Here is a 12726-nt window from a genome sequence, read left to right as displayed (position 1 = left end):
ATGAAAGGATTAAGTGAGCTATCTTTTTCTATACCTCTATACACAGGACTTGTAAGTCCTCGGCTTACAGGGCTCGTACACTCCAACTCCTTAACCCACGAGGAGTGTTGGCCACTGCTACACACCCATTGCAACACACACTCACACTCCCCAGCGGGGTAAGTTTTCAGCCTGGGCTTGTGCACGCCGTTCCTGCTCTCCAAGGAAGCGATGCATATCTTCTCCCATGCTGAAAACTTACTCTGAGTGGCAAAGGCTGGTTGGTGGACACCCAGCAGGGTGCAGGTGGTGGTTCAGCGTGGTTCTTCCAGGCGCCTTAGCCCGCTCCAGCCAGAGGATTGCACTCAGGTAAGGCTCCGTGGACTGATCCGTACAGCCAAACCCGTGATGGAGGTGACACGCGGCGTGATGGCCAACAGACCCGGTGCTCTACCCTCTTGGCATCACAGGAACAAGCGGTAGGGTCAGCACCGCCAAGCATGGCAAGCTTTTCTCAACGTCCTTTTGATGGCTTACATTTCAGTAGCTGAGGCTGAGGGACAGGAGAGCACGTTTGGCTTCAAGCGTAGCATGTGCTTTAATAGCGTTGGTGTTTCAGGGTGGTCTGGCCTTTGGGGTTTCCTCGCTGTTTATGCCAAAGCAGGGACTTGAGGTCCTGCAGCTCTGCTGCCCAAGCTGTAGGCTTCTCGTGATGACCTGTTACACGTCTAAAATCTGTCCCGTAGCGAACCTGCATGCTCTGCCAACTGACTAATGCCGCGTGAACACAACCGGCGTGGCAGAGCTGGCTGCTGCAGAACATCCCACCATGCTAGCGTGGTTTGGGCCCCACTCTGCTGCAGGTGGGACTGAGCTTTTGGCATCTTCCTCCACCCCTGGGTGGGCAGAGGATGCCCTCACCTTCTGGGGAGCGGGCAGGTAGGAGTTGTAGCTGTGAGGATCCCCAGACCTTGCCCTTAGGAGTTGGAAAAGATCTTTTTTTAAGAAAAACCTTTTGAAAGAGCTGAGTGTCTTGGGTTTAAAGCGTTTTGGTTGGACACTTCTAGCCTCACAAGTATTTAGCAGTGACTTGGTGTTCGATGCTGAGGTGTTACCCCAACTTTGGCCAAGGTGGACTTTCTCTTTTGCAATGACAACACCCGTTCTGTGAGCTTAATTACTAGCCTGAACAGGGATAGCAGAGCTTGGGTGACCCAGGCAAACTGAGCTTTTGTCTTCCCCTGAGATGGTCTTTCCAAATCACGTCTGATACGTCTTGATAGGACAGCCCTGTGAAGCTGCTCTTGCCTGTCCTGCTCCCAGACAAGCCATCCTGGAGCGACTGGCTCTTGCTCCGGCACGCACATTGCATGCTTTAATTAGGAGGCTTATAGTTTGTTATAACTTACAGCAAGAAATAGTTTGCGAAAACAATAGGCACTGGTGAGCGGCCAGGCTGTTGTTTGTGGTGGTTTTTTTTCGCCTTCGAGCAGGGATGTTGTGGCATTAGTCCTTTCTCTTGCTGTCCTCCATCCCTTGGCATTGTGCTGGAGTTTCATGCTCGTGCAGAGGGGATGGGGAGCTGCAGAGGGAAGAGAGGAAAGGAGCATCGCAGGAGGGAGGAAAGCAAGGAAAAGAAGATCCAGCCCTGGCTGGTGGAGCATTGGGTATCCAGCCTGGTAGGGGACGGATTCGGTTGCATGGTGTTTCTTCAACAAGTCGACAACATAAATTCAAAGTACTCCAGAGCAGAGTTAGGTGAGACAACACGATTCTGCAGGTCGTCTTGGCTTTGAGCGCGTAAGCCCTGGCAAATGTGGCGAGCTCCGGTGGGCTGCAGGTGGCTTTCCAGCTTTACCTCCAGGCGTGGGATTCATCCCCTTGGCCCCAGGAGAAATGTGCCTGGTCCCCGGTTGGGTGGCAGAGGTTTTGAAGCACGGGTGCGTGGCTGGGTTGGCACAGGTCGGTGTAGAAGAGCGGTCACCCCTTTGCCAGCTGTGCTTGCGTTGGCACGAGCACAAGATGAGCCTCTACCTGGTTGCGCTCTTGTTTCCCTACACCCGTCGTTGGTGTCCGTTGGTCTTCTCCAGTTTAGTCCCATTAAATCAGAAATAATCGGCAGCTAAGGGACAGGTTTCCGGAGAGGGTTTCGTTAGGCACAATCTTCCTTTCCTACTGCTGCATCCTTTGAGTCTTGAGACCATTCTGCAGCTCTCTTGCCTCTCCCAAGCCAAGGATGGTTTTGTGTCTGCAGCTGGACAGCCTAAATCCTGTTTTTTTTTTTTTCTTTTCTTTTGTTTGTAACAGAGTTGTATCACTTTTCTTTCTGTATTTAATTTTCTGTGCAATTCATTAAAAATTGTTCTGGAAGGTAGAGAGCCATTTGGACTCTGTTAGCGGCGGTTGCATTGATTTAGCAGTTATGCACGCTCAAAGCCAGCAGCTTCCGTTTCCAAAAATAAAATAGGCTTTTCTTCGGAGTTCCCCCTGGCTTGCGTCTGGTTTGACCACCATCTGGTTTTCATGGAGCAATTTTGACATATTCCTCTGTTTCTTGCTGGTTCAAAGACTCGTCTGCCTCCATCTTCACCACACTGATGCTGGAGGCTCTGCAGCCCGTTGGGTAGATCCGTAGCTGCTCTCCAGCAAGACGTAGCTCGCTCCCCAGTTCAGAATTACCTTGTATGTTGAGCCGCCTGGACCTTCGGTAGGGCAATCCAATTTGATGGGACGCATCCTGCCATGGGTTCACCCATTTTCCCCCTCCAGTGCCTCCTGTTGCTGTGGTCACAGCCGTGTCTTTCAGAGGAACATGCTTTCTCCTACCTAGGGAGGGCAGATGCTTTCTTGCCCCTTGCACGTTCAGCCATCTCTGACCTCGAAGCTTAGACTCAATGACCTCTGTTGAGTTGAAATCGCTGTATTTCTTAGCTTCAGCAGCTGCGCTTTCAATGTCATGGTGAACACGTGGCAGTGCCGTGTTTGCCAAGTCTACTTACTCACGGTGACCCCTGTCTCCTTCTATTCCCATTGACCCCTTTTTTCCAGTAGTTTCCCATTGCACGTCCTGCTGTTTAATGGAACAAATCTTTTTAGGAGCTGGGGAGGCTGGTCTAGCTTAGCTCTTCCCTCCACGTGCCTGCCCCTTGTCCTTGAGCTGTCCTGCCCGGTTCATCCATCATCTCATGGCTTGGTGACTCTTCATCACACCTTCTCTCCTGCTGATGGGAACACCGCTCGGGCCAGACGTGGGGTGATTTTTTGGCCGCTCTGTGCTGTGTCTGAGAATGAACTTTTTGGGGAGGGGTGATGTGAGAGAGAGAAAATAAATAGAGAAAACCTGTTGCTGGTGGGGGCTTTTGGGTCTGCAGAAGCTGCCCTCGTGGTCCGCTCCTTCCCGCATGAGGCAGTAAGAGGCAAAATCATCCCTGCCGCTGGACAGCGAGTAAATAGCATTATATAATATATATAACTATATATATTAAATAGCTTTATTATCCCAGCTGGCTCCTTCTGCATCCCTCCCCACCCCAAACAGTGAGCTGCTGCCTCGTTTCTTTGCATTTAGTTAAAAACGCACTGGATTTGGGGTCTTTTGATCCATAGCAAACGTGTAAATAAATAAGAACAATTAACAAAGGGCGTATTTACAGACTCTTAATGCCTCTCAGCATGGCATACATATTTGCAGACACTTCAAACTGCATGTGTTTGCTGCGTTGTGTTCAGGCTCCGCAGAAAAGCAAAGTAAGTATTTAAAAAAATAAAAATCTTGGCCAAAATCACTTTTTTTTTAAACCTTCAGCAGCACTTTTGAAGTGGTTTTGTCTTGTGAACAGACCACAACAGGGTTCCTTATACCTTCATTTATTTCACCAAAGGAAAATATATTTTCGTAGCCCACGGGGCACATGTTTTTTTTCCTAACACAATAAAAGTGGGATTCTCAAACCTGGGCTCTCTCGTTAAATCCAGTGCTGGAGGTGGGCACATTGCTAACGGGTGATGCAATCTGGTGCAACCGGGCAGCCCAGTGGAGACACCGGTCAATTAATTTCCAACCAGCTTTAAAAAAAATCAAGTGGCATTTTATTTAGCAAATGAACACTACATAAGGTTGAGAATCAAGTTGAGGTAAAGCTTCATATTTCTGAGCATAGGGAAGCTTTAAATACCCAACTAGAAGCAGCTTTCATTCCCCCAGTAACAGTTTTATGCATCTTTTTCTCCCCTCTGCCTCATCCATGCCCTAAATTAAAGGATATTTTAGCACTCTAGGGAAGGTCCCCAGTGTTTTCCCCCCGAGGCATCAAGGTACGATCAGTGCATCTGGCATTGCATCGAGTATTAAGAATTAACGCCGTTCGGAGGCTCTGATGGTCATGGACTTGGGGAGGTGGCTTTGCCGAGGTTTTGGCTTTGCTCCATCTCCTGTCGTAGGGAGGCACAAATCCTGCCCTGGGAAAGCTGGGATCTCAGCACACTCCACCAGAACAGCTTCTTTGTATAGCGCCAAGTATATCTTTTATGAATTAATCATCTTTTTTTGGGGATGCAGCTGCAGCCTCCATCAGGGATGCTCCGGATTTTCTCTCTCTGATTTTTCATAGTTGGTTTCTTTGGTCTTAATTCCTTTCGCTTGACCATATGGGTCATATTCAGCCAGAAAATAGCTGGTTCATCACATTCTGCTTCAAATAACTGGGTGTTCTTGTGAACTACTATATTACTTCAGGAAGGGAATGGCGCAAGGGCTTGATACAGACTGGAATTAAAAGAAAATGAGCCTTTTCTTCCAAGCTACCAGAACTCGGACAGTCATTAATGCTGTAAAATGTGTCAATACATTCTACACGCTGTAGGATCAGTACGATAAAATGTCATTTTATCGCTTTGAGTGTCAGGATATTGCAATTAAAAACACAATTGAAAAACACAGTGGCGCTAATGAAACTCGTTTTGTAATCTGTAGTGATACGCGGTTGCTTAACATGACATCGAAATAATTGTTGCTGCATAATCCAGTGGTGTTTAACAAGGATGCGGTGCTAAACCGCGGCAGTCCCAGTCCCAGCATTTGCAAGACCAGGACCCTAGGGAAGTTTTAATCTTCATTCCCAAGTCCTGTCCCATTTTATTAAGTTAATGGGACGGTATTGATGAGTTATTCCCACTCACGTGGCTTTTGGGGTTCAGCAACATGTAGTGTGCCACCCATATATGTATGAGAAGTGGTTTCTGGCTCAAATAACTTCAAATTGCAAAGGATTACCTATCGTATTAGCAAAACGCACTCTTCTGCGCTTGTTTTCTTTGAGGCTCCTCTTCTCCCCTCTCTTCCTGCGGTGCCGTTTCTGCCTGGAGTTGCAAACGAGGCACGGAGCAAGAGGCATAACCCCTGGGCTGCCGGCGGGTCAGAAAAGCAATAAATAATTAAAAGTGCTATAACATCTCTTGTAATTTCCCATTGCAAAGCAGCGCCTTTTCTTCAGCAATCTCTGACATTGCTGTGGCTGCAACCCCCGCATCGTCCTGGGCTAAGGTCCTGCTTTCTCCCGGGAGGCCAGCGTAGGTGACTGAGTCGGTGGCATTTGGGGACCGACCCAGCATGGGCAGAAATCTTGGGGGACAGCGGTGCGGGCAAGGGGCTGTGCGGGTGCAGCTGAGAGGTCGTTACTGCAAATAATAATGATGGAAAGTAAACGCAGGAGGGTTTCAATGCAATACACTTAAAGATCAGATGGGATAATTAAAGGAGGTGATCAGAGGATGCCCTAAAGACCCTTGCAAGGCACACAAAACCTAGTTAAAAAAGCAGCGGCGTACTGTAAGCCCCACAGGTCAGCAGAAATGTCCTGCCCCCAATTTATTCTGCCAGCAGGCTTGGAGCTAAGCTGGGTGCTGCTCAGGCTTCTGAACCACAACCTGCCTTGAAATAGAGACACAAGAAACATGGGTTTCTTTGCAATACGTGACTTAGTCCAAGGAGTTGTGCTAGCGTTTGGATATTAGAAGGGCAAAAATGCTACAAGCGATGAGTAACAGCCTGAGTGTGTTTAACGGCGAATTCCCTCGTGGGAATAGGGCATGAAGGGGACCAAAACCAGGCTGGAGCTTGGTGGCACAGCAAGGGCTGGGCTTGGGGGTCTTGAAGATGCAGAAGTGTATAGGGTGTGCATCATAACCTGCTTTGCTTTGAGCCCTTGGTACCCTACGGCATGAAGAGCACGTGGGCGGTGGCTGTGGTCTCAACACGTCCTCCTCCCTGCCCCGATCCCTGTGGATCTGCTGCCCCGTGGTCGGGGGGGGTTCCCCAGCTTGGCATGGCTTGGGTTGAGCTGGATGGGCACAGGCAGCACGCCCGGGCTGCAGAAAGAAAAGGGTTTGCAGGGAAAGAGGAGCAATAGCAATGCTTCTGCATCCGCACCTCTGCTCTGGACTCTCCTGATCTGGTTTTCCTACTCCTGCCTCTTTTGATCCATAGCAAATGTGTAAATAAATAAGAACAGTTAAAAAAGGGCGTATTTACAGACTCCTAGTGCCTCTGAGCGCTGGAAGAGGTCGCAGCACACATGATAGCGTATTTGCAGATGCTTCAAACTGCACGTGTTTGCTGCGTTGTGTTCAGGCTCCACGGAAAAGCAAAAATATTTAAAAAAAAACTAAAATCTTGGCCAAAATAACTTTTTTTTTAACCTTCAGCAGCCCTTTTGAAGTGGTTTTGTCTTGTGAACAGACCACAACAGGGTTTCTTATGCTTTCATTTATTTCACCAAAGGAAAATATGTTTTCTTAGGCTGAAACGTGAGGCTCAGAATATATTTTTCTTATATATATATGTGTGTGTGTCTGTGTGTGTGTATATATATATATAAATAAAAAAAAATAGAAATATATTTTTCTTAGCCAAAACGTGGATATAAAAAGCCGCTGGGCACAGGGGGGCTGCTTAATGCGTGGGAAAAGTGAGTTTCTTTGGTAGTTGCAGGTTATCTGGAACATGATGCTTCTTCCAGGGGCTGTCCCCGTGCCTGATGCTCAGCTGGGTGATACAGCTTGATATAAATAAGAATCATAGAAAGGTTTGGGTGGAAGGGACCTTTAAAGGCCATCTAGTCCAACCCCCTGCATGAGCAGGGACATCTTCAACTCGATCAGGTTGCTCAGAGCCCCGGCCAGCCTGACCTGGAATGTTTCCAGGGATGGGGCATCTGCCACCTCTCTGGGCAACCTGTGCCAGTGTTTCACCACCCTCAGCATAAACAATGTCTTCCTTCTATCTAGTCTGAATCTCCCCTCTTTCAGTTTAAAACCATTACCCCTTGTCCTATTGCTACAGGCCCTGCTAAAAAGTCTGTCCCCATCTTTCTTATAAGCCCCCTTTAAGTACTGGCAGGCCGCAATAAGGTCTCCCCGGAGCCTTCTCTTCTCCAGGCTGAACAGCCCCAACTCTCTCAGCCTTTCCTCATCAGGGAGGTGCTCCAGCCCTCGGATCATCTTCGTGACCTCCTCTGGACCCACTACAACAGGTCCACGTCCTTCTTGTACTGAGGACCCCAGAGCTGGATAAGCAGCGGGGTGCGGAGTTGGCTGCCGTAGGAGAAGGGGTGGTGGGTGTTGGTAGCTGATCTCAGCAGCCTTCAGTAGGTGCTTGGTCGAAGGGGTTTACTCAGACCTGGGAGATGGCCTCCTGCTCATTTCTCTCGGAGTGCTCCAACGTCAAGCGTTGGATCTGGGGAACATCATGGGAAACGTGGTGGACCCCGTCTCTGTTTCTCCAATGTGGTGAAACCACGGCTGTCGTAGAATCACAGAAGCATAGAATATCTCAAGTGGGAAGAACCTATAAGGATTATCAAGTCCAACTCCCTGGTACTCGCAGGACTACCTAAAACTGCCTTGAAGACCAGGACAGGTACAACGAGAGGTCTTCAGGCACTGGTGGTAGACAGGGACGTCACCGCGGTGTCGTTAGAGGACAGGTCAGATGCCCGTGTTCAGCTTTGTTTGCCAGGGCAGGGATGGGTGGCCTTAGACGCTCCGACAAACCGAGACTCACCTGGGATCTGTGCTGGCTGTGGTCACTGGGGGAACACCAGGGCTGACAAAATAAGAGGTAGAAAAGCACAATCTTGCACCTGGAGGGCAGCTGGTTTAATTGCAAAAATCATTTATTCGCTATTCCGGCAAAGCTGCAAGTTCGGGTGCTCGTAGCACGTGGGCGGGATGGCCAGCTTAGGTCCTGCAGCACTGCCTGTAGCACTTGGCCCCAAAAGCCGCCTAAACTCATCAAACATGAAATGCTGATCAGAGGCAATATATAGAAAGCACCACAATAATTTGCCTAAAACCAGAACTTGCCTTCAAGAGACACTTTCTGTTTGTTTGTTTTAAAATTATGATCGAATTGTTAAATTATTAGTGCCGTGTTATGATTCTTGCAGCCCCGTAGATATTGGGGTTGTTCTTGTGAGTAGCTGAAACTCTGACCCTGCTTGTCGCTTGCTTTGCAGGAGGTGTACCGGATCCCGAAGAAGAGTCAAGCAGAAAAGGAGAACAGTGGTACGTACTCACGTCTTCCCAAGTATCACTATGCTCCTACGAAATTTTCTCAGTATGTGATGTCAGGTGACGTTCTGCCTTCGTAGCTCAGTGTTCCTAATAATTGAAAACAGGGAAGATATTCAAGCAGTGGGTGAAGAAAAATGTTTTATTGTATCTCCGGTGGGAGCGTGGGATGGGTTTTTTACCCCCTTGGTCCAGCTGTACCTGCAAGAGCTTCAGCTGAGGTGCTGGGTCCAGTATCCTAGTCGTGAATCCAGCATATGACAATATAGCTGATGGATGAGCAGCTCCCGGTAAGGGAGGTAGGATTTACCAGTATGGAGAGAAGAGCCGGCTTTAAATGGGTGCTCGGGGTGCGATGCACAGTATGGCACCGTTCCTCTTTGCTGCGTACGGGATGCTCTCGTCAGCCCTCGAGTTTGGGTCCCGTCCCACGGTCCTGGCCTCCACTTCCACCCGTTGAACAACCTTAAAACCTCTTCTCCTCCCCAATGGCATGGTTAGGACCCGTGTAAATCACCTCTGCAGCCTGGGCAGTGCTTCCCAGCCCGGCTTTCTCTACCTCTGCATCACCGCAGCCTGGCCACGCGGGGTTAACCACCAGCACAGACCCCACGAGTGGGTCCCCAGAGGGCTACGGTTGCCTCTTGAGACCCCGATATCCACGGTGGGCACATTTCAGGGGGTTTTACAGCCTGGCTGGTGTCTGGCCCCGTGGACCCCGGTGCGTGTTTGCGGCTGGAACGTGGTTTTGAGTTTCCTGCTAAATGAATCCAGGTTTGCTTGCTCCGAGACCAGCAGTGCAGACTAAAGGGTGGGAAGCAGGGGCTCTGCGTGCTCCTGATCCGATGCAGAACGCCGACGTGGGCGCCCCCGGAATGGCTTATATCCCAGCTGCCAAGTCCGCTTTAGCCACATCACCTGCTCGCTGTTTTCACATGGTTTTACAGGTGCATCCCTGCCACGGCGATAAATTCCCCTCTGCCTTCCCCTGAGATGTAAAGCAGGAGTCTCCATCCTGTCGTATTACGGGGTTTTCTTTTAAATTCGGAGCATCCTTAGGGCATCCTTGCTCTTGTTAATTTACCTCCTTGGGTAAATTAATATAATAAATTTAGCCATTATAATAAATAATGTTAATTTACCCAAGGAACATCAGCGTGTTGTTGGAGACAAGGTGAAATAAGGGGCGCGCTGAATGCAGATGCTGCGGGAAGTGGTTTTTCTGTAGCAAAACTTGCCAGAGCCAAGCGTGAATAAAATCACCTTCCGGGCGTTGGTGGGTGGCCACAAATTTCTCTCCCTTTTCCGCTCCTTCTTTCCCCTCTCCTAGAATGGCCTCAGAGGCCAGGAGAGCACAAGGGAGCGTTTGGGATTTGGGATTGATCTGAAAACTCGTTAGCTGCCGTGAAATGGCTTCTGGGCTGGGCTTGCAGGCGGCAAGGCGCCTGCCCTGCTTGCGGGCAGACACGTATATATATATAAGAGCACGTGGTGCCAAAATACATCCCAACGGATACCAGCGGGCAGCAATGCGCTGCCTGGGTGAAGGCAGGACGACATTACGGTGGCATGACCTTGGCCACACACCGGTTTCCTCCTCTCCAGCTGCACTTCTCGAGGTCCAGCCAGAGGCAGCGGCTTTCGGCACAGGCTCCGTGTCAGTGGCAAGGCCCTTTTGGGATGGGCTTGGTTCGTAGTTAAGTTTTTCAGGCATAAAAGCCCCTTCAGAAGATGTATGCTGAGAGCTGGAGCTGCTGTTTTCCCACTCTGAAATAAGTTTCCTGCTGGAAGAATGGGAGGAGGGGACACTGGCGGGATCTGAAAAAAAAGAGTGAGGCCTTTTCGTCCAGTAGGTACCAGCTCAGATGTGGGAGAAGTATCTAAAAATAGGATTTAAAATACAAGTTTTGTTTTGGTTTATTTTATGGGTCTTTTTTTAACCATCCTGTAGCCCTGAGGCTGATACAGGTCAACCTATAATTTGTTTGAATGAAGACTGTGGTGATTAGCAGAAGCTACTGAAACTGCAGGAGGGGAGAGCTAGAAATAACGCTGAATTACAAAAATTCTCTCCCTTTTACCCGTTTTCCCAAACAGCCGACCGTGGGAGAGAGACAGCCGGCCACAGGGATCAGACTCCTACTCCAAAGAACCCCATCCTGAGCAGAGAGCGGGATCCCGAGAGGCAGAGCCAGAGTAAAGAGAAGAAGAGACGGAGAGACTCGTTGTCCCCTCCGTCCTCGGCGTACGAGCGAGGAACGAAGAGGCCGGAGGACAGGCAAGTTGTCTGGTGGTGGCAGGGCTGAGGATCTGACTGCTGGGCTGGGAGCGTCGGATCTGCGGTAGTCCTGGGTAGAAACCCTGGGAAAAATGGTCCTGATGATCTTTGAAAACACCCAGGGATGGGGAAGGAAATTTTCTCCTGGAGGAATCCCGTGTGCATGGTGAGATGTGTTCCCTGGCCAGAGTTGGGTGATTCCTTGGCGTTGGGTGGCCTCTCCTCTCGGATAACCTACACCTTCGTCTTCAGATAACCTACACCTTTGTCTTCAGGCACTTTTTGGGAATTAGATGGATGACGAGGGAAGCTATATCCAGCTCTCGCACAGAAATTAGGGATGTAGCCCTCCTAATGCAACGAGGTCTTCCGAGTCCTTCAAAACCCATTCCCTTTTTCTACTCCACCTTTCCCCGGTGTGCTTGGGGATTGTTCTAAACTTAAACTTAGAGCAAGCCCGTGCCTGTACAAGAGCTAGCAGCAGTACCCGCGCCAAACAGGATTTCTAACACAAAACAACTTCCTTGACCAAGTGAATATCCCCCAAAACCGTTGAGCGCAAGGAAAGCGGTCCAGGTAGATATGACCCCACCAAGCTGGTGCCATGTCTCCTGCCTTCCTTCCCCTGGGAATGGCGGCACCACGCTGCCTTGGCTGAGAAGGAGTCTCTTAAGTTTTAAAGACCTTGCGGTGATTTTACTTTGTGTTTCTTTTTTGTGGGCGCTCCGTTGCCCGATGGATTCCCACCTACCCTGCGTACGTTTAGAAAGTGATGGGTACAAGGGAGAGCGGGGACTTCAAGTTTACTTACATCTTATTAAAAAAAGCATTTTTCAACACAGATTGTCTAGGGAAACAACGCAGGAAGTCTATAAGCTGCAGTGAAAGAACAAAATACTTTAAATTACAGTGCGCACGGATGCTGAAGATAAAGTAGAAAATAAAAGCAGCCGATCCGTGTTGCACTAGCGTGAGTTGTGCCCTTCCACATGACATACTTCTGCTGACCAGGCCTGGTGGGATGGGTGTTTAGAGGAGTAAAGATAAGGGCTAGATAACTGAAACGTAGACGTCTTTTGTCTTGATGAGTTGGCCAGTTCAAGGAACAACCAGAAAGAGAAAATATTTTTAATGATTAGTTGTTCTCCCAGATGTTAAATGAGAATCAGATCTGTCCAATGACCCTGGCAGCCGCCCAAAGCTGCCTTTTCCTTTGCCTATAGATTCAGACCATCGCTTTCAGAGCGCCCGAGCCTGCGCCAGCTCCCAGGGTTATTCCCCGCAAGCGTGTGGCCGGGCACAGCCAAACCCTCCTGGGGCCGGAGGAGCGATAGAGGTGACGGTGGTGGCAGGGCTGGTCCAAGGCAGCGCGTGAATCGGCGGCTGCTTGCTACCAGATGCTCGTTTTCCTCCCTTGAAAAGTTGCTTCTTAATTAGGAGAAGGAAAATATTACAGGTCTTGCATTTCAGGGAGACTTCAGATCATGTTAAAGGCAGTAAGAATACCGAGGAATTTACTTTAAAGAAGTCAGTTTTCTGTTGTCCCTTTTAAATAGGATCTAAAGCCACTTAGTAATTAGGGAACAATGGGTGGTGAGTCAGCCAGGCGAGGAAACTTTTGTCCTCGTATTGAGCTGTGCTGGGAAACTTTAAAACATCTGGATAAAAAAATAAGACGTAAAGCTATAATACTGTAATGTAAATCTATACTACTGTAATTAGCCATTTGGAGGATGGAAACATCACTGAGGTCTGGGGGTAGAAGTGAAGCTGAGTAACGGTGGTTTGTCAAGAGAGATGAAGAAGGGCAGAATAAATAGTGTATTTTTTTGTGTTGTTTTAAATAGAACAAACTCTTTCGCGGGCGAGGAGTCGCCTGCTCTGGCTCTTCCCTCCTGCAG

At 49.1% G+C, this 12726-nt stretch overlaps 1 protein-coding gene across 1 annotated transcript in view; it reads left to right on the top strand.

Moving 5' to 3' along the window:
• The window catches only part of SETD2 (SET domain containing 2, histone lysine methyltransferase), a 71379-nt gene that overhangs the window by 43930 nt on the left and 14723 nt on the right, over positions 1 to 12726 (top strand). Inside the window, exons 13-14 of the mRNA XM_050890954.1 lie at positions 8493 to 8541; positions 10645 to 10825. Of these exons, the coding sequence (XP_050746911.1) occupies positions 8493 to 8541; positions 10645 to 10825 (230 nt within the window). The remainder of the gene's footprint in view (positions 1 to 8492; positions 8542 to 10644; positions 10826 to 12726) is intronic.

This window comes from Gymnogyps californianus, chromosome 2 (assembly GCF_018139145.2).
Source record: "Gymnogyps californianus isolate 813 chromosome 2, ASM1813914v2, whole genome shotgun sequence".
Taxonomy (NCBI): Eukaryota; Metazoa; Chordata; class Aves; order Accipitriformes; family Cathartidae; genus Gymnogyps; species Gymnogyps californianus.
The sequence above is the reverse complement of the archived record's forward strand: the minus strand, read 5'-3'. Positions and strand labels throughout refer to the sequence as shown.